At 32.1% G+C, this 18517-nt stretch overlaps 3 protein-coding genes across 3 annotated transcripts; 1 reads left to right on the top strand and 2 right to left on the bottom strand.

Moving 5' to 3' along the window:
- Positions 1–456: 456 nt before the first annotated feature.
- On the bottom strand, positions 457–1624 carry LOC105619549 (PRELI domain-containing protein 1, mitochondrial). Its single transcript, XM_012201065.1, has 3 exons — positions 1533–1624; positions 1225–1438; positions 457–879 (listed from the first exon to the last, which is right to left on the bottom strand). The coding sequence occupies exons 1-3, from the start codon at positions 1622–1624 to the stop codon at positions 457–459; spliced, it is 729 nt and encodes a 242-aa protein (XP_012056455.1).
- A 1374-nt stretch (positions 1625–2998) lies between these two features.
- LOC105619548 (60S ribosomal protein L27) lies at positions 2999–4230 on the top strand. The gene is made up of 4 exons (XM_012201064.1): positions 2999–3027; positions 3573–3802; positions 3922–4058; positions 4144–4230. Exons 2-4 carry the CDS (start codon positions 3584–3586, stop codon positions 4190–4192), a joined length of 405 nt encoding a protein of 134 aa, XP_012056454.1. The 5' UTR covers positions 2999–3027; positions 3573–3583; the 3' UTR covers positions 4193–4230.
- A 226-nt stretch (positions 4231–4456) lies between these two features.
- On the bottom strand, positions 4457–6602 carry LOC105619546 (probable dynactin subunit 2). The gene is made up of 9 exons (XM_012201063.1): positions 6567–6602; positions 6400–6471; positions 6197–6336; positions 6023–6134; positions 5784–5938; positions 5456–5693; positions 5211–5387; positions 5030–5132; positions 4457–4954 (listed from the first exon to the last, which is right to left on the bottom strand). The coding sequence occupies exons 1-9, from the start codon at positions 6600–6602 to the stop codon at positions 4770–4772; spliced, it is 1218 nt and encodes a 405-aa protein (XP_012056453.1). The 3' UTR covers positions 4457–4769.
- Between the last annotated feature and the right edge of the window lie 11915 nt (positions 6603–18517).

Below are 18517 nucleotides of genomic sequence, written 5' to 3'. Positions count from 1 at the left end.
TTTTACGTGTAAAAAATAAATAATTTAATGCTCATTTCTGATGCAAGCGTGTATGACATTTGATAGCACGCTTAATAATTTGGCAGTTAAAAAGGAATGATAACATTACAAATGGATCAGACTTGAGAACTTTAGCAAATTTTACATGTGTATAAATGTTACGAAGCGTGAGAATCTTGTGCTAGCAAGCCTAACAAATTTTCTCAAGTTTCATTACGTGTTGTTCAACCAACTTTGTAAATCTTTTTGCACTGTGTCATTAAACTGTGCCTATTAATTATAATATACAATTATACCTAATATACAAATAACTGCACTCTCGAACTAGTCTCTAAAGCTTTACCATTGTTTTGTTCAAGAATACAATAATACCGTGTTATTCAAGAATATTTTCATCGCTAAACGATATTATTCAATGATACGGTTTTGCACTTTGTGTTTGTGAAATATATAGATTTACGATTGATTTGGTTGACAGGCCACATATATTGGTCTTGCTTTTTCCTTTGCTAAATCCGTGGCTTTCTTAGCAGCATCTTTGACCTTCTCTGCTTTACCCTGTAAAGAATGCTGTAAGTCCTCTGCAAGGCTCGGCTTTATCGAAACACCATCATCTGCAATGTGGCCGGTTTGCACCGAAAAACTTGTCTGAGACAGTTTCGGATTTAGAAACTGTGTTGTATGGGGAAACATATTTGCGAGAACATAATTGAAGCCCTCTGACATTTTGGCGCAATTCTTTTTAAATCGATCTAAGCCAAAAGCTTGAATCGCTCTGCTGAAACCAAAGACTTGACTATCTATCCATGCCGATCTCTTTGCAATTGTCCAGTCTGGATTTTCATCGGAGATCTGATAAACCACTTTCTCGACAATGCTCTGAAAAAAATTATAATTCTGTTAAAAACCTAATTATCAATGATAATCATTAATAATTATAATTGTTTTCTGTATCAAGAAAATTTTTACTATTTAACAATCAAACAGATAAAAGACTTTATAATTAAAAATTAGTTTTATAAATTATATACGTTTGGTATTATTTAATTTTATATTAATTCATTTAAAATAGGAAAAATATTTTCATTTTTGTGAAAAAAAAATATTTTCATTATCTATTTCTCTAAAATTCATTTAGCTCATCCAGGAAACAAATTAACATTTATCGTTTTAACATTTGTTCTAAAATAATGATAATATCAGTTTGTTTTCTAGGTAACCTACCATAACTTTAGTGTATCCCAAATTCCTTGTATATGTAGTCAGAGTCTTTGCTTCTGGATCGACAATACTTTCTTCCATAATTTTTACAATATTTTTACTAATGAATCTTTCACCCCATTTGGGTACTCTGTTGGTTTTCGTCAGCAGCCGCTTGGAGTAGAGTTTTCCATTTTTAACTTCTCTGGAGATTGTATCCTCAGTGAGAACGTGCGAACTGAAAATCGTATTGCACGTGAATTCCGATGAATGCACAACATTATGTAATATTTGTATTTCAGTTTCGCATGTGAAGTAATGTGTCCGATCACCTGTGCGGATTTGGATATCTCTGAAAAAATCCTCGAACAACCTGCGTCCAATCGAACTTGAAGATTGTGATATTCTCGTAATATTTCACCATCGTACAAAGACAAAACAAGGAATCCGTTTTTACTCGATAGGGAAAAGGATCTGTGAAGAAAGCAACGGTAGTGCGAATCTTCAATGAGATTGACACAGATTACCGCGAGAATACAGTCGGCAATGGATCTGAATGGATCAGAATCCCCGGCGAATACGCCGCTTATCGAACATAACAAAAATCGTGTATTTAATACGCGATTACGTGCATTAAAGCAATGCGCAATGATAAGAATGCGACGAGAAGTGGGAGGGATTCATGGAAATAGAAGAACTGAGAGTTGCGCCTACGAATCATTATCGAAATCATTGATATTATCGTGGAGGATAGAGATTAAAGATGAAATCACACGATGCTCGATTTCTTGAATGATAAGCATGCATACTGACCTATTCTTTTCAAACTTGAACTTTTGCATCAGTTCATTTTTTTTTCTTTTTTTCAGAAAGAAAGAAGAAGAAGAAAGATGAACTGATACAAAAGTTTAGCCAAAAAGAACAGGCCTTATCTCACTTTAAGTTCCAAAAGTGTACATTAGTTAAGTTACAGAAAACAGAAAACCTAATTTTTGTGATCAATGAGGCTCGAAAATAATTAAAAAATGATGTTGTTAATTGTCGAATATAATTTTTTCAATTACATATTTACAAAAACTGCGGCTTAAATTAATAAAATTAAATGCAAAAGTATGTAAATATTTTAAAGAATTAAATGTTTAAAGGGAATCTCCTAAAATTATCTGTGTTTTACTGATTATTTTTTAATTCTTTTTCTAACTCAGATTTAAAAACCCTTTTCCACAAATAAAGTATAAACAATAATATAGTCTAAACCAATTGATTTTAAATATATCGAACATTCAAAAACAAGATATAAGACGTTTTAAAAAATGTTTTAAAGATATTTTTTTTAAAAGACATCTTTAAGATTCACCTATTTGGATATCTTATACTCGTATTCATAGTCAGCCCTTATATTTAAGGTTTCCTTAAATTTATCTTTAAATACTCTACGAATTATTTCATTGACTGCTGAGCATCTAAAGATAAATTTAAGGAAGCCTTAAGTACAAGATCTGACTATGGCTGGTATTCATAGTTAGATCTTATATTCAAAACCGTCTTAAGTACGGTCTTAAGAAGTCACGAACCAATCAGAAGGCTGCATTAGCGTCTTAAAACATTACTTAAGATGGTCTTGAAATAAAACTCGACTATACCGGCCTATAAATACGGGCCGTTATATCTCAATTTTGGACTTTTTCTTGTCTAGGATGGTCAATGGTTGAACGCGTTTGCGCGATTCAATCTTGGCGAATCAGGCGGATATGCTGTGGCATATCTATCGTTTCATAATCCGTGGTGTGATCAATTTCCTTTTCTACGGTACGAAAAAGCCGTGAGGTGCGTGATACATATTGTTGTATAAAATAATCCGTAAGCATCGGGTGTTTTAAAGGTTTTTCCATGACATTTCGCGCCGCGTTTGCGATCGATGTGCAACGCGATCCCCATTCACATGTTGATGTTTAATTCTTGCCCTCGAAATATATTTGCTATCACACAATCGCGGGATTAACCTCTTCGGTCGAGTCCCACGTCGTGTTCCATAACGACCGACTGCTTGGTTGTCATCAATTTCTCGCGATTTCGTTACTTCTTGGAACGTCACATCATGTAACGTGACACCTCTGGTTCTTTTTTTCTTTTCTTGGATTATAAATTTGTCTGTCACGCGGCACGAGAGGTTATGTGACGCTTGATATGTTAAGATGTTTACATTGCCAGCAAGAATTAATCTCGATATGATTTGCTTAGATGAAAAATAGTAACACTAATGTTTTCGATTTTATAAAAATACTTGCTAGAATATAACTTATAGTTATGTCATAGTTTGAAATTTCTTGTAAGTCATAATTTGTAATTTATATGCCTTGTTTCTTTTTCAGCATACACCAAGATGGTGAAGATTATGAAAATAGGGAAAGTCGTGCTGGTCCTCAGTGGCCGGTACGCAGGAAGAAAAGCTATCGTCATGCGTAATTATGATGAGGGTACATCAGAAAAACAATATGGACATGCTATGGTTGCAGGCATTGACCGGTATCCACGCAAAGTCCACAAAAGGATGGGCAAGGGTAAATTACATAAACGGTCTAAAATCAAGCCCTTCGTTAAGGTACATTTTCTCATTCTCATAAAATTCTTTTTGAAAATCTTGAGTAAAGTTGAAATTTTCTATTGTGCAATTTTCAATATTTTTATTATATCTTCTCATTTATTTGTAAAACATTTTAGATCCTAAATTATAATCATTTAATGCCAACAAGATATACAGTGGATCTACAGTTAGAAAAAGTGGCTCCTAAAGATCTTAAGGACCCAATGAAACGCAAAAAAGTTCGCTTCCAGACGCGTGTTAAATTTGAAGAGAGGTACGTAATTTAATATACTGCTGTCATCTCAAAATCCATGCATCATAATCATAATTATTATCTAATTTTTGATTATATTTTCCAGGTATAAAAACGGTAAAAACAAGTGGTTTTTCCAGAAATTAAGATTCTAATTGTTTCTAAATAAAAGTCTGATATACAGATGTAAAAAGGTGAATACAATTTTTTCCATCACATTATCCTATGTAAACGAGATATACTGAATCTTTATATATATATTTTTATTACCTTCTATTTTATCTGACTTTTAATTTAATCAACTTATGCTTAAGTTATACTTCATAAGTCTCATTAACTCTCCTACCATTCATATCATATATATATATATATATATATATATATATATATATATATATATAATCAATAAAACTGTTAAGTTTTTTTTACTGAAATTCCAGTTTTATTTTAAGTTGCATGTTTTTATTACATGAAGTTATATTTCTTATATTTGTGCATATCTAAATGACTTTAATAGGCTTTTATTTCAGTAATTATACTGTAGAAATTAAATGTTATACTATAACAAGATATTTAAGAAGAAGTAACGAAATAATTGTATATAATAAGGCAAAATATATAGAATTTATAAATCATATTAAATAAACAATAACTTGATAGAAATACATAAAGATTCCGAGTATATAAAGCGATTTCTATAAATTGATTTAGCTGCGTTTTACGACTAGATCTCTACTTTAATTTGTTCAATTTTTTGACACGTTCATCGAGCAATGCCAAGTTGCTTTTTATGACCTCCATATTAGAAGCAAAACTTTCCTGAACTCCCTTCAGTACAGACTTGTTACTTTCTAATCCCGACGAGATTTCTACTTGCAGCTCCTCTAATTTTATTAAAGATTTACTGAAAGCAGCAGCTGAAATGCAATACATTTTCTTAGAATGCATTTTTAGATAATACATTTGCCATCGTTGATCATCATTAGTTATACCTTGTTGATGAATATCACTCAATGCCAATAATCTTTCTACTGTTTGCGGTAATATTTGTGAAATAGCATCCGTTTTCTTCATTATTTCATACATTTCCGAGATCTGTAAGAAAAAAATGGGAAAAAAATAATTTATTATGCAAGATATATTGTAAAGTTAAAAACTCGGTTGGTGTCTTACCTTTTGCTCTTGTTCTGATTCTTGTTCCGTTGTTGCTCTTTTCTGTGCAATACTATCCATTCGGTAAATCAATGTGCCTAATCTCGTTTCGATGGTGTCTAATTGATTAACATCTAACAACGAAGCCTTCGCTTCTAATTGTTGCACAGCTTCCATGACGCCCTGACATTTAAGATTCTGTGAAGAAAAATGAATTACAAATCTTTTTAAAATATGTATGCTTGAAAAATTTTAATGAGTCCTACCTGCGAGAATTTCGAAAGCTTGTCATTACTTGTTCCTATGATATTTTCTAGACAGCAAAGTCTTTGCTCGAGTTGTGCGATCCTAGCAGCTTCCTGCATTCTTGCCTTTTCTGGCAAATACATTATCTGATACTTAAGAGTACCAGGTTCAACCAACTCATCTGTCTTTTTACTCTCCGATGTTTTGGTGGAAGGCATATTGGTTTGTTTAAACAATTCTATCTGCGATATCAATTGCCTGTAAAATTAACGTCATTCTATAATACAATTCTTCAAAGGAAAAATGACATTTGTACATAATAGATAGTAGATTTTCAATTTCACATACTTAAGTATAGTGCCTTGTGGATCTGATAGACTTGCAACTACATCAGGTCCTAAACACTCTTCCAATTTCAGAGAAACCAATTGTTTTTCTATTTGTTGTGCTTGAGCAATGATTTCACTCACAGATTTGATCTCTTCCTCATCCTTGGATTTTTCCTGCATACATTATCAATGTATATTATAATTCTTAGAGTGTTATTATGAATATAATAGCATATTCTATTGACAACGATAGTTTACCTTTAATTCATTCAACTCTTCGTACAATTCCTTAATTTCACATTGTAGTCGTTGGAACTTTTGGAGAGGAGTCTCTTTTTCGCCTTCACCAGCAAGTTCCCAATCGCCGAATCTGGAAATACTTGTGTTCATATATTATTCTAGATTGTTAAACATATTGTTAGAATAGCTCACTTGTATCCTGTTCTTGGCTTGTTAGATAGACGATCTGAGAAATCAACCGGTTTTCCAACAATCTGTTTGCCCTTGAACTTGTTGAATGCTTCTTTGGCACTGATGTGTAGCTGTTCCACGCAAGAACTATCAGGTTCATCCTAAATAAATCGATCAATTAATACAATAAATGTTATGTACAATGCATGTTTTACGTCTTTTACCTCGCAGTACATTTGCATTTGCTCCGATTCTGGCAAATCACTTGTCTCATAAACGTCAAGCTGGTCGTACGCCTAAGACATTCATTCAGTGTACGACATAAAACTGTTTATTCGTGAGGAAATGCATAAAATTATAATAAACGTGAAATAGATATGAGAAAACTTACAATTCCAGGTAAATCAGCGTATTTGGGATCCGCCATTTCTTGCAATTTCCTAAGGAATTCAGAAATAATACGGAGTATTGTTACTGTTGTCAGAGCTTTGGTAAGACGTCCGTAAGTATACACCTGTGTACATTATGGGCGCATTCAGTGAACTTAACAGTTGAGTGAGCGCTTGCTGTTATTGGTTTATTCTTCTAGATTGTCCAATCAGATCTTTAGATCTAGAAGAATACACCAATAGCAGCGGGCGCTCACTTAACTATTGTATCCATCGAATGCGCTCAATGAAATGATCACATATGTATGCCATGCATTAATTCAGGTCATAGTAGTGGCTTGACTTACCGATGTTGAGTCGATAATTTATATAATATAATTTATTATCAGAAGAGATTATATATCGACTCAGCATCGGCAAGTCAAATCGCTATTTGTACAGCATTGAACTAAATTTTATAGCTGTGATTAACGGTAGATGATAAGAATATGAAAATATAAGTTCGAGTTTATTTATTTTTTTATAATTTAAAAAAAAACTGCATTTTTAAAGCGGTTCAAAATAAAAAAAACTTAATGATTTAATTATGCTTATCACAACATTGTATAGCTATACATATAAGATTAAATAGATTTTTAATAAGAAATAATTTAAATTTTATGATTTAATTTAATATTTTTATTTTAATTTATATTTCTTTCTTTTGAAGAATTTATGTTATAAAAATATAATAATGTCTTTGATTTATCATTTTAGAAAATATGAAGTCCTTGAAAAACATTTTGAGAAAGAATAAAATTTAATAACGCGTGTGATTTGTCGCGTGAAGTAAAGTTAATATAGTACAAATTCTGTAAAACAGAAGAATGTAAATAAGTTTACATTCCTTTACAATTTATATGTTTCAATTTATATGTTTCTCTTTCCTTTCTCTCTTTTTCTTACCGGTTTTATTATATAGATGCCTTCAATAAATATTTTTCTGGTAAGTTTGTTATTAGACTGCTAACGTTATGTACATGTGTACAATTAAAGTTCGTTTAAATTATTTATGAAATTACATTTTTATGAAATTATTCTGATATCATAAATCGCCACAAAGTAATATTAATAGTACATCCGACACTTTTAATATTTTTATTTATTTTAAAATAAAATAAAGAGCTATAAAATAAAAATTGCTTTCTACACGCTTTAAATCGTATCATAAAATTAATACAAGCAGAAACCATTTTGAAAACCTCGATATAAGCTATATTATAAGACAATAGCGAATTAGTTCGCAAAGATAAATACTGCACGAAACAAGTTCCACATATTGTTTCTCTTGATGTTCAACTTGTACGCTCTCTTTTCTTCAACCTCGTTTCCACGTAAAAGTCGCATTATTATTCTACGCTGTAGATAGAAAAGAATAAATCGCGAGATTCCTGAACAATTGATTCTGTGCGTACATTTTAAATTGTCTTGTCGTAGTTGGTTTTTTGATAATCACTTTCACCAACAAATCGAGAAAGAAGAGCCTGCTTATTGTGGTTTTATATATAAAATTTCAGTAGCTTTCACAAAAAAAAATTATTACTATCATTAAATCGGAGAGTTTATTATTTGAGTCTCATTAAAACAAAAAGAATTTACCAATTTAATAAATTTTTATTTACTTAAAAAATAAAAGAAAGGAAAATAAATATAAAACCTATAATTTTATTTAATTTTATATGTATATGTATATAATATATATTTTATATATACATATAAAATTAAATTATATCTATATATCACACAAAATTAAATTTTTGGAGAATTATTTAAGTGAGACGGTTTATTGAATTTATTGCGATATAATGCAAATATTAATAGCAAAATTAAAAACAATTATAATTTGAAAAGAAGGATCATCTAGTGATATTCGACCTTGACTGTACTTCCTGGACATAATAATCCGCGGAGAAATGTATTGCCAAAAATATCTCAATCGATCCGTTTTGCATACGAATTTCGTCATTAGTTTTGAGAATTTTCATTTATCGTATAATACGATTTTCTTATCTATTTATCTCTCAATTACTGGCATGCTGTTACACGTTTTGCATGGAAATGTGCTGCAAGTGAACGTGCAAGTACGACTTTTGTAGGTGCGGAGTGCTACAATGTGTTATACATACTTATCAAAAATAAAACGTGTTCGTTTGATTTTTGCTTGACGCCGCACCAGAACTAGTCTCGTGTCTTGTCATGCGTGCGTTTCCTTCGTTCTTTTTCCATTGGTGTTAAAAAAATGTCTAGTTCCTTTCGCTTTCGACTGGGTAGTTTGGATGTTAATCCGATAGTAACAATCTATTCATCAATTTGATAGTAATTTTTGACATAAATAATTTTAACTCGTTTGACTACTTGTTATATTTCCGTATCTTAAGTTAGTTTATAATTAATTTTTGAAATATTTTTTGCCGCATAGTCTTTTTAGTCGAACTGACTTTTCCTTAAAAATTATGAGTAGATACTTTTTGAATAATTAATAATTAATCATAAAGAATTTTAGTCACTAAATTAAGTTTCGAAAGAAGAAATGTGAGGAAGAAGATTTCATGTTTCGCTCAATATTATAGACATCTCGGTTCAATAAAATAAAACAATTAATTATAAAAGCTGCGTACTGTACCTGTTAAGAGACCAACAGGTGTAAGTAAGTGCCAAAGCATGACAAGTGAAACGAACAACGGCGAAACAATTGGAAATAGAGAGAAGAGCCGAGCGATCGCGCGCGAAGAACCCGGAAGGAACAGGTCGTCCTCTCATCTGCCGCTGGCAGGATCTACGCTAGCCAGGTGAGCACAGGTGAGTATACCCGGCCCAGTGTACGGTCGGCCGTCGGCACAGTAAGAAGCGCATGTAAAAGCGATAGGCTGAAGAACCCCGAGTGCATTCAACTCGGAGAATCGTGTATCGTGAATCGCGAATAGCGTGCGACGAGACGAGACGCAACGCGACGCGACGCGACGCGACGCGACGCGACGCGACGCGACGCGTCCGCAATACTTATTATTTCCGGCGAAGAAGAATCGAGGAACATGTTTGGGATATATCGCATTGGTGGATACACATTACTGGTAAGTGAAGTCGATTCGTCATGACTTTTGTCAGCACGGCTATTTTGTCATTAGTCTTGGTCGCGGTAAGCATAGACTCATGAAATACGAACGCGTGCCGTGTGACTTTCGCAATGATTTCTTAACTAGTGTTCTTATACAATTATGATTTTTTACATATGCGGAAGCACGTTTGTTTACGTCTGCAAAAATGCCATTCTAATACGTAAAGTCTGCTTGAAACGATCTACAATTTGTACTTAGATATTATAGGATCGAATATAATTTTAGACAATCTGTAATTCGTGTCAAACTTTTATGATCCAAATTTTTACAATTCTACTTGTAATTTATTAATTTATTTTATAATTAATAAACCAATAAACTGTAAAATAAACCAATAAATTGTAGAATAAATCAATTTTAACATATAAATTATAGATCACATTTTATATGCTGTGCATTTTCTGTTTATAATTTCATATTGTTGCTTATATTAATATGTTTATATTGTATAATATATATATATATATATATATATTTTTATATATACATATATATATTTTTAAAAATACGTATATATGTGAATGTATTCTGATTTCTTAAATATTTTTTAAGTTACATCTTACGTAAAATTATGAAAATAATTTTATCTCGAATCCTAATATGAATTTTAGATCCTCTAAAATAAGAGTTAAAAAAATAGCTGATCAATTTTTATTAATATTTAGATACAAATAATTTAAAACATTTTTTATTGATAATCGTAGACTAAACTAATATGTAAATTGTTTTAAACAAAAGCCTTTTGTTCAATATCTACTTGTGTAAAGTCAAATTTCTTACAAATTTTGTATATGTTACATGTGTAATCTGATTTTTTTAAATTCTTATATTAATCTTTTTTAGACAATCTGTAATTTGTGTCAAATTTAACAATATAATTGTATTTATAATTTTATATTTTTTGTATATTTTTTGACCTATACTCCTATATATTTTAATTTTTATTTTAAATAATTTTCGTATTACATTGCATAATATTATAAATAAAATTCCTAAATTCTGATATTAATGAATTACAAATTGTTTTAGGGACTTAATATAAAAAATTTAATGATTATCCAATTGTCACAAATCATTTTCATAATTCATGTGTAAAATTATATGTGTAAAAATGGAATGCATATCAAAAATTACATGATTAGGTACGTTTCATTGCATTATATAAACTAAAAAAATATTTTAATTAATTTAATTAATAATTATATTAAAATTTTTGTAAAGTGTAATTCCTAAAAATCGAACAACATTCCAAATTTTTGCACGCGAGCAGTTTGTCCGAAAACAGGTTAAGGGGCTAGTGGATGTTGATGAAGTAAAAAAAAAAAAATAAAAAGAGAGGCGACAGAAGAGAATAAAATAGCATCCTTATTCCATGGCGATCGAGCGTAGAAGCGTCGCTTGAATTTTAACTCGACAGCCGCTCTCACATCGTTTACAAACAGCCGCAAAGTGAAGTGGACCGAAAGCGCAGGTCAGCGAGCGCTCTCGTTTTAGGAAACTTCTTGAGAAGGTCAAGGTTCACCGTCGTCAAAAAGATCTGCGTCCCGGGAAGAGAGCGGAAGAGAGTACATTAAAAAATACCTAATCAGTGATGCATTGTCAGTGTGAAATTTATAGATTATTTCATAATAATCGATGCAGGCATTTCCGTGAAGAGGTGATTAATCATTTTCTTGAAATTAGAGAGCAATTTTACTTTATACAATAGGTACTGAATTTAATTATAAGAATAATTACATAATAATCAAAATATATATTATGATACCTCTAAATTTAACTCTTATAATATAGATAATGATTTTCTGTTTCTTTATTACACACGATGGATCATCCATTCTGGATTTTACTCTTCACGTTAACAAAATATGCAAAAATTATTAAGTGTTTCTTACATTTACTTACTTTAAGAGCTTTAGAAAGTACTTTCAAGGTTGTGTATTTCAAAAAATAAATGTTATAATTAATAATGTTATTTGATGTTGCTAGTTTTTGAAAAAATGAAATGTGTTGGACACGAATGTGTGACACCCAATCGTGTGTTATTAAGAATTATGTTATTATATTTAACAAAAATGTAAATACGCTTTTGTGATTTTATATATTTAAAAGTTTGTATTATATCATCTTATATAAATAAATTAGCTGGGAAATGCTTTCTATGAAAAGTTAGATTTCTATAAATATTTATAAATTTTTAAGTGTCAGTTTTAAAGTGAAGATAAACGAGAATGTGTCCCAAGGAAGCTATAAAGCATAATTTTACATTTAGTTTATCTTAAAGTAGCAAATCTATGATACAATTTAAAGTCGCAAGAAACAACGCGATAAATTGTTATCGCTCGGTACTGTACGACTTCCTTCTGTTACACTCATCTCTAACATATATAAACTTTGAATCCAGACTACAATATAACGGGTCATTTTTTAATACGGATAGTTCACCAGTTAAATTTGTGAGATATAAAGAAATACAAAATTTCATATTTTTACTTTTGGCAATGTTTTTTTTGAAAATATTTCACTGTGCGATGCTTTTACGTGCAATTATTCGAAAACAATGCAAAAACGTGAGACACGTTTTTGTGATAATAAATTCTTATAATTTTATACAAAATATCGAATAAATAATATAATCACTGAGATGATTTTTTATGAAAATTGAAAAGTATGGAATTAACCTTTTCTGATTGTTGACATTATTTTCCAAAGAAATTTTTTATACTCATAACATATCGATTGATTACATATTGCATGTCTCGATCTTTAAGGTTTATTACAAATAATTAATAATATCACCTTCATAATATAACAGTTAACAAAACCGATATTGTTTAAATTCATTCGGAGTGTAACGTTGTAAGTGTTTGTACAGATACAGACTCGCGTGTTTGCTCGCGGGATTCTAACATCTTGTTAGAGAAACTTGGATGGCATATGTTTATCTAAACTTCTGCTCGCACCGTAATATTATGTCTCTTCGCGAAAGGACTTATTACGCGCACGGGTTAAACGGTTCTACCGGTGCAACCAGCGGCAATTACCGAGACACTCGGTTAGCCTTGCTAAGACGTCGCAATACAGGCCAGCGCGATTACTTGATATTCGCATGAAAGACCGGAATTCAACACGGTTATCAGGACGCGCATCGCTAATTCGTGTTAGGAATATCGTAAGCAAGTTGTCGTAAGCGCTAAGTTCTCTTGGAAAGGAAAGGATGCATGGATATGTTAACTTTGGTTAACCTCGGAGTACTAACTACAATTTACACTGACGTAACATACTGAAATGAGAGAAAGAGAGGGAGAGACTAATATGTATTAATACCTATCAATATACATACGTATGTCCAAATTGATAGGTATTGATAGATATATTTAATAGTAATTGATACTCGTGAAAATTCTTTCGGCAGTTGCGATTAACATTAACAATTCTGGAATAATTATCGATACTTTGGCCGACGTAAGTATCATTTCGAAAATTGTCGACTAGCTATCACTAGTGGTTGCATTTCGATTGAAACTTTTCGTCGCTCACACTAATTGTGTAATTCCATTGCAACGGACCGGATCCGGGCACCGCTGAAATGGTGTGATGGAAATTGTGGTAACAGTTGATCTGGGTCCCGTCCTAACTCTCCAATGCACGTGCAAGCGAGTATTTCGTTCTCGTGGCATTCTCTGCGAAAGGGCACGTGGAAATTCACACGCGCGTTCTTCCGCATCTGCCGTGCGAAGTGCTGGCCAAAAAGCATGATCCGCAGCATTTAAAGGAATTTTTATTAAATACCGAATGTAACATTGTCGTATGCAGTATTGTAATTTTTTATGTACACACACACACACACACACACACGCGCGCGCACGCACACACACACACACACACACACACACAAATATATCTATATTTCTTTGAATAGAACTAAGAAAACATTTATTTACAGTAAATAAATATTTACTCAATAAAAACAAAGTAGTTAAATAGTTATTTAATTTTATTTTTAATTCTTTTTAATTTTACAGTATTCTTCTCCAAATTAGTTTTTAGAATAAATTATAAAATAAATTTATAATAATAATATAAGTTTTAAATTACTAAAAGTACATTGACCTGGTCAGTATCGTAAGTAATTGGTGTCAAGCGAAATTATGTAGACTTTTCCAATATATTGCAGTACAGCGTACTTAATACCTGTAGGAACGCGGTCATCGCATAGTTGACCTTAGTGTTGACCTTAGAACTTTACGTATAGGTCTGTAAGACTCGGCGAAAATTTCCAGTCGTCAACTAACATTCTTGGAAATTTCTTCTTGTTAAATTTCTTATTTGTACGTTGCAATTCAACATAGGATTTAAATTTGACTTTTATAAATATATGTTCTAATTGCTGTTCATGTTAAAACTAAAAAATTGATATGATACTTGGAATACGCATTGAAATATGCAGAATGACATTCTATACAATATTAATTGGAAAATTAATATATTAATAATAAAATTAGAATATATACACACATATAATTGGAATGTTTTGTACATATAGGACAGTGTTTAAAGTTTAATTTATCAAATTTTTCGCGAATAAAGAATGTGGATTATAATTATTATTAATAATTAATAATCGTTTCATTTACGTATTCAGTTAATCGCGAAGTAAAGTGACGAGAATAGGACATCCATATTGCTTGCACTCGGCGGTCGAGATATCTACTGAATCGAGTGCATCATTGAAGCTTCGTTCCGCTAAACCCGTTGGCAAAATCCTTCATTAGTCTAAGAGATGATCTGCTCGAGCGTGTCTCTCCTCGCGACGGTGCATTCGCTGATCCTTCGAGCGTGACGCGCGACGTGGTCCAGCATCGTGGTCTACTACCATGGTCCAATGATCTTTAGTAGTTTCTTATCCGTTACGCTCACGTCTTCCTGAATATCCCTAAACGTTAGATGGAAACCAAATCGAGCTCGAGAACTGGAATCTAGACAAAACTGGAATGATGCTTGATCGTTGCTGCAAAATTTCAGATTTCAAACGAACTAGAACGTCATATAACTTTCAAGTATCTACAGAGCAGAGTCCGTTTATACTCGTTGAAGTTGTTGTTTGATCAGTAATTGAAACATGCATTTCTCAATTTTATTTCTTTTCTTTTCGAATTTACACGACTCACGTCGATACAACTCATTTCCGGACATTGAAATGTCAGACAGAAAGTCGATATAATATAGATTATATTATACATACAATGAGATATTAATAGAAATATCACTTATTCATATTATTAAAATATTATTTGTCTTTCCTAAGAAAAAATTAAAATTTAAAGACTAAAATTATATAAAAACACTTTTCTCGCTTTCTTATCTAAAGGTAAACAATTTTGACAAGAATAATAGAAGATTTCCTTATGTGGAAAATATGTTCAATAATCTTTCATTTGTATATTTCATTCTCGATGAAATTAATAGATAAAGAATCCAATTTTATTCTCGATGGAACGATTAATCCAAATAATATTGTTGATTATGTGTGTGTGTTTGTACAATAATAACAATTTATCGACTCATCAGGTCTTCGTTAAGTATGAGGTTTTAAAGTGAGATATATATAAGTAGCTCTCACGTCTTTTGGTACGTTTATTTCATTTTCAAGCAGCATGATCCGAGTTATCGTCCTTGGATACGACCGCCATTTCAGGATAAAGTGTAATCAGCCGCGACGGATAATACCTCCTTGATCTGAACGCTCGCTGCTATGAACGGAGAGAGCGTCCCCTTGAACTCTGAGGCGAGAGGAAAGTTCGGATAAAGTGAAAAATCGATGCGGATCAGTGCGAGCCGCGAGGTACTTTCCTCGATGCTTTCGATTGATTTTAAAGTGCGCGAGACGTCGTTGTCCGAGAAAAGCGCCGACATTGTCCGACGCAGCAGGCACCTCACGATTTATCGTAAATTGCGAGAAAGAAAAATTGTATTCCCCCGCCTTGTGTGGCGCGGCGGCCCGCTTTTCACACATTCCGGAGTCAGCGATGTTGAGAAGAATATATTCACGAATCATTATTCTTCGCATGTATTAGCAAATGTCTTCACTTGAATAACAATTATTACTGTGAAAATTTGTCTCTTAATGATTAAATACTTATCGAATGTTATGAAAATTTTATTGTTAAATAATTACGAATATAATCGTATCTCTCTTAATTCGCAAATATATCATCGTGAAAATTTAGAATTTATTGCAAGCTCTTTGTCTCTAAGAAGTCAAATATCTTTGTAACTAAGTCTTATTATTCTCAAATATCGTAAATTTGTTCAAGTCAAGTCCATTTGAAATTCAATGGAGGATAATTTTTCGCCATATGCTCGCACGTAATTTAACTTCTAAAGAGTTCTTTATTTATAGTCGATCATAACTCAGGGAATATTGACTTCTCGATATTTTTGTCAAGAAAAGATTTCCAAATTGATCAAAGAATAAGAAACGATAAGGTAAGGGACATTTTGTATAAGTATAGTTGATGTTCACATTGGAAACACTCGTGGCGACTTGCAACCCTGCTGGCACGATGGAATTCTCTTAAATACTGATTCGTGTCCGCTGCAGTTTCGCTCCGAGGCTCTAAGGTCGGCTGTGAAAAACTGATGCGGCATGTGCGATGCAGTCGCGCGATCGATTATTTCGACAGCTGTAAAATAATCGGATTTCGCGTCGGCCTAAGTCATTAGGAATCGTTTTATTGTAAATGAGGGCAAGGCCGAGATGTAAAATACGAGATGTTGCTTCCCGACGTTTGGTGACTTTGCGAATTTTGAGAAGAGAAATGGAATATTTGGCCGTACGCGAATAATAAGCGTACCGTGCAATACATCACGCAGGACGTTGCTCAAGAAAATAGTCTCGATGACAGGTTTGCCACTTATATAAAAGGGGAGCGATCCACGTCAATGACACAATTCATATACGATACCTACGTAATTTTGTTACTTGACGATTGCTTCTGACGTTAGATATTTCCTTTCACTTTTACGTTCTGTAAAGTTAAAGTTTGGACTACGGCAATATTCTATTTGTTTTATATGCATATAAAGTATTCAGGGAAAGACATCAAATTAAGCCTTTATTCTTGAATTCTTATTGTGTATGTTATTGAATTAATTTACGAAAAAATATTGTTTACAAATATTATTAAGCACGAAAAAAATGTTTTGTATTCACTGTCTCTTCCCCTAAGTGTAAGGGAAAGATGTCATTGTAACTTTCACGCATGTAAGAATATTACAAATTGTAATTTATACCAGTTTATACATTTAGATGACTAGGAAACATTAATAAAAAAATCATACATATTGTTCGGTTTTATGCCTGTATCACACTACACATTGAAGATTGAGGATTATGAATTAAAGATCAGAATTTGACCAGTCATCAGATAATTTTAATTTTAATCCGTTTTTGTTCTGATTGACTGAATTTTAACTCTCAATTCGCAATTCTTTATCTCCAATGTAGTGTAACACGAACATTACAGTAAGCACTGAAGCATAGATTTTAAAGCTATTAGCGTATCAAATGTTATAAAGATTATTAGGCGGAATCGGTAGATTACTCCAATTTCGAGATGATCTTAAGCTAAGAACTAAAGATGTCAAACGGCGATAATTATTTCCGGAAATGGTCGTTCTTATTTTAAGACTGTCTTAAGTAATGTTTTAAGATGCTAATACACAGTTCTCTGATTAGTTTGTGACAACTTAGATTGTACTTTAGACGGTCCTAAATATAAGATCCGACTATAAATATCGTATTAGTCTTAGAGCCGTATTTCAATTTTAGCATCTTAAAACATTAAGAAGAGTCTTGAAGAATGAACTATGAATATATTCATATTTCAGACGTACCTTTTTACATTTTGTCAAATCTTTTTCAATGTCGATTGGCACAAACATTTCCATCTCCGCTGATAACTACACAATTATTTATCACACACATTTGTTCAGAATAGCTAACGCTCCAAGTTATATTATAATGGGTAATTTAAATAATCTTTTCATCTAATATTTGTTCCCAACGCTCGCAAAGTCATAAAGATGAAGGCAAGGGCAAAGAGTGTGAAGATACGGAAAAAACAAAAGTCATCTTTAGACAAGACGGCGCCGATGGTTATTATCCTTTTCCCATACGACAAACAAGTTGTGCAACGTAACGGTCCAGAAACATAATAAAAAGAGCGAAAACATTCGGTGAAATTCGCATTTATTATAACATTTAAGTGCAAGTGTGATTCTTTAATCCGCAATCTGGTCCTTATATTATCATTAATTTTGTAGTATGACAGACGAAAATTAGCGGCCAGAGGTGAACTGAACGAAAGTGCCGTCGAAGACTTTCTTGTCTCTTGGCACGTTCGATAATGTTATGCAAATGTCAAAATGGTGAAACGGTTCTGCCATCACTTGCGAAAAGCTCATTATGCGAGCAGATAAACTCTATGGCCTGTCATAGTGAAATCTGTGTTATTATCTGGATTCGCGATTGCGCTATTGCGCTTGTTATGCTAACTGATTGATCTTCTTATACTTTATTAGATATGTCTCACATTGCATTACATCCAATAAAAAGAAAATCGGTCAATTAGATGCACTTTTAAAATCTCTTCTAATAAAAAAAAGAACAAAAAATGTGATGTAAAAAGTCATCTTATGAACAGTTCTGTGATTAGTAGATTTATGATTTATGATTAATCATCATAATTATAAAGTTGAAATTCGTAATTATTGTTATCCTATCCTTGATAAATCAT

This window comes from Atta cephalotes, assembly GCF_000143395.1.
Source record: "Atta cephalotes unplaced genomic scaffold scaffold00022, whole genome shotgun sequence".
Lineage (NCBI taxonomy): Eukaryota > Metazoa > Arthropoda > Insecta > Hymenoptera > Formicidae > Atta > Atta cephalotes.
This window is presented reverse-complemented; position numbering and strand designations above follow the sequence as displayed.

Coding starts and splice junctions, on each gene's coding strand:
- LOC105619549 (XM_012201065.1), bottom strand. CDS start 1,624: ATGGTGAAATATTACGAGAATATCACAATCTTCAAGTTCGATTGGACG. Junction 1,439..1,532: donor AGATATCCAAATCCGCACAG/GTGATCGGACAC, acceptor TACGATTTTCAG/TTCGCACGTTCTCACTGAGG. Junction 880..1,224: donor TGGGATACACTAAAGTTATG/GTAGGTTACCTA, acceptor AATTTTTTTCAG/AGCATTGTCGAGAAAGTGGT.
- LOC105619548 (XM_012201064.1), top strand. CDS start 3,584: ATGGTGAAGATTATGAAAATAGGGAAAGTCGTGCTGGTCCTCAGTGGC. Junction 3,803..3,921: donor AAATCAAGCCCTTCGTTAAG/GTACATTTTCTC, acceptor AAAACATTTTAG/ATCCTAAATTATAATCATTT. Junction 4,059..4,143: donor CGTGTTAAATTTGAAGAGAG/GTACGTAATTTA, acceptor TATATTTTCCAG/GTATAAAAACGGTAAAAACA.
- LOC105619546 (XM_012201063.1), bottom strand. CDS start 6,602: ATGGCGGATCCCAAATACGCTGATTTACCTGGAATT. Junction 5,694..5,783: donor CCACAAGGCACTATACTTAA/GTATGTGAAATT, acceptor TTAATTTTACAG/GCAATTGATATCGCAGATAG. Junction 4,955..5,029: donor GAGTGATATTCATCAACAAG/GTATAACTAATG, acceptor ATTGCATTTCAG/CTGCTGCTTTCAGTAAATCT.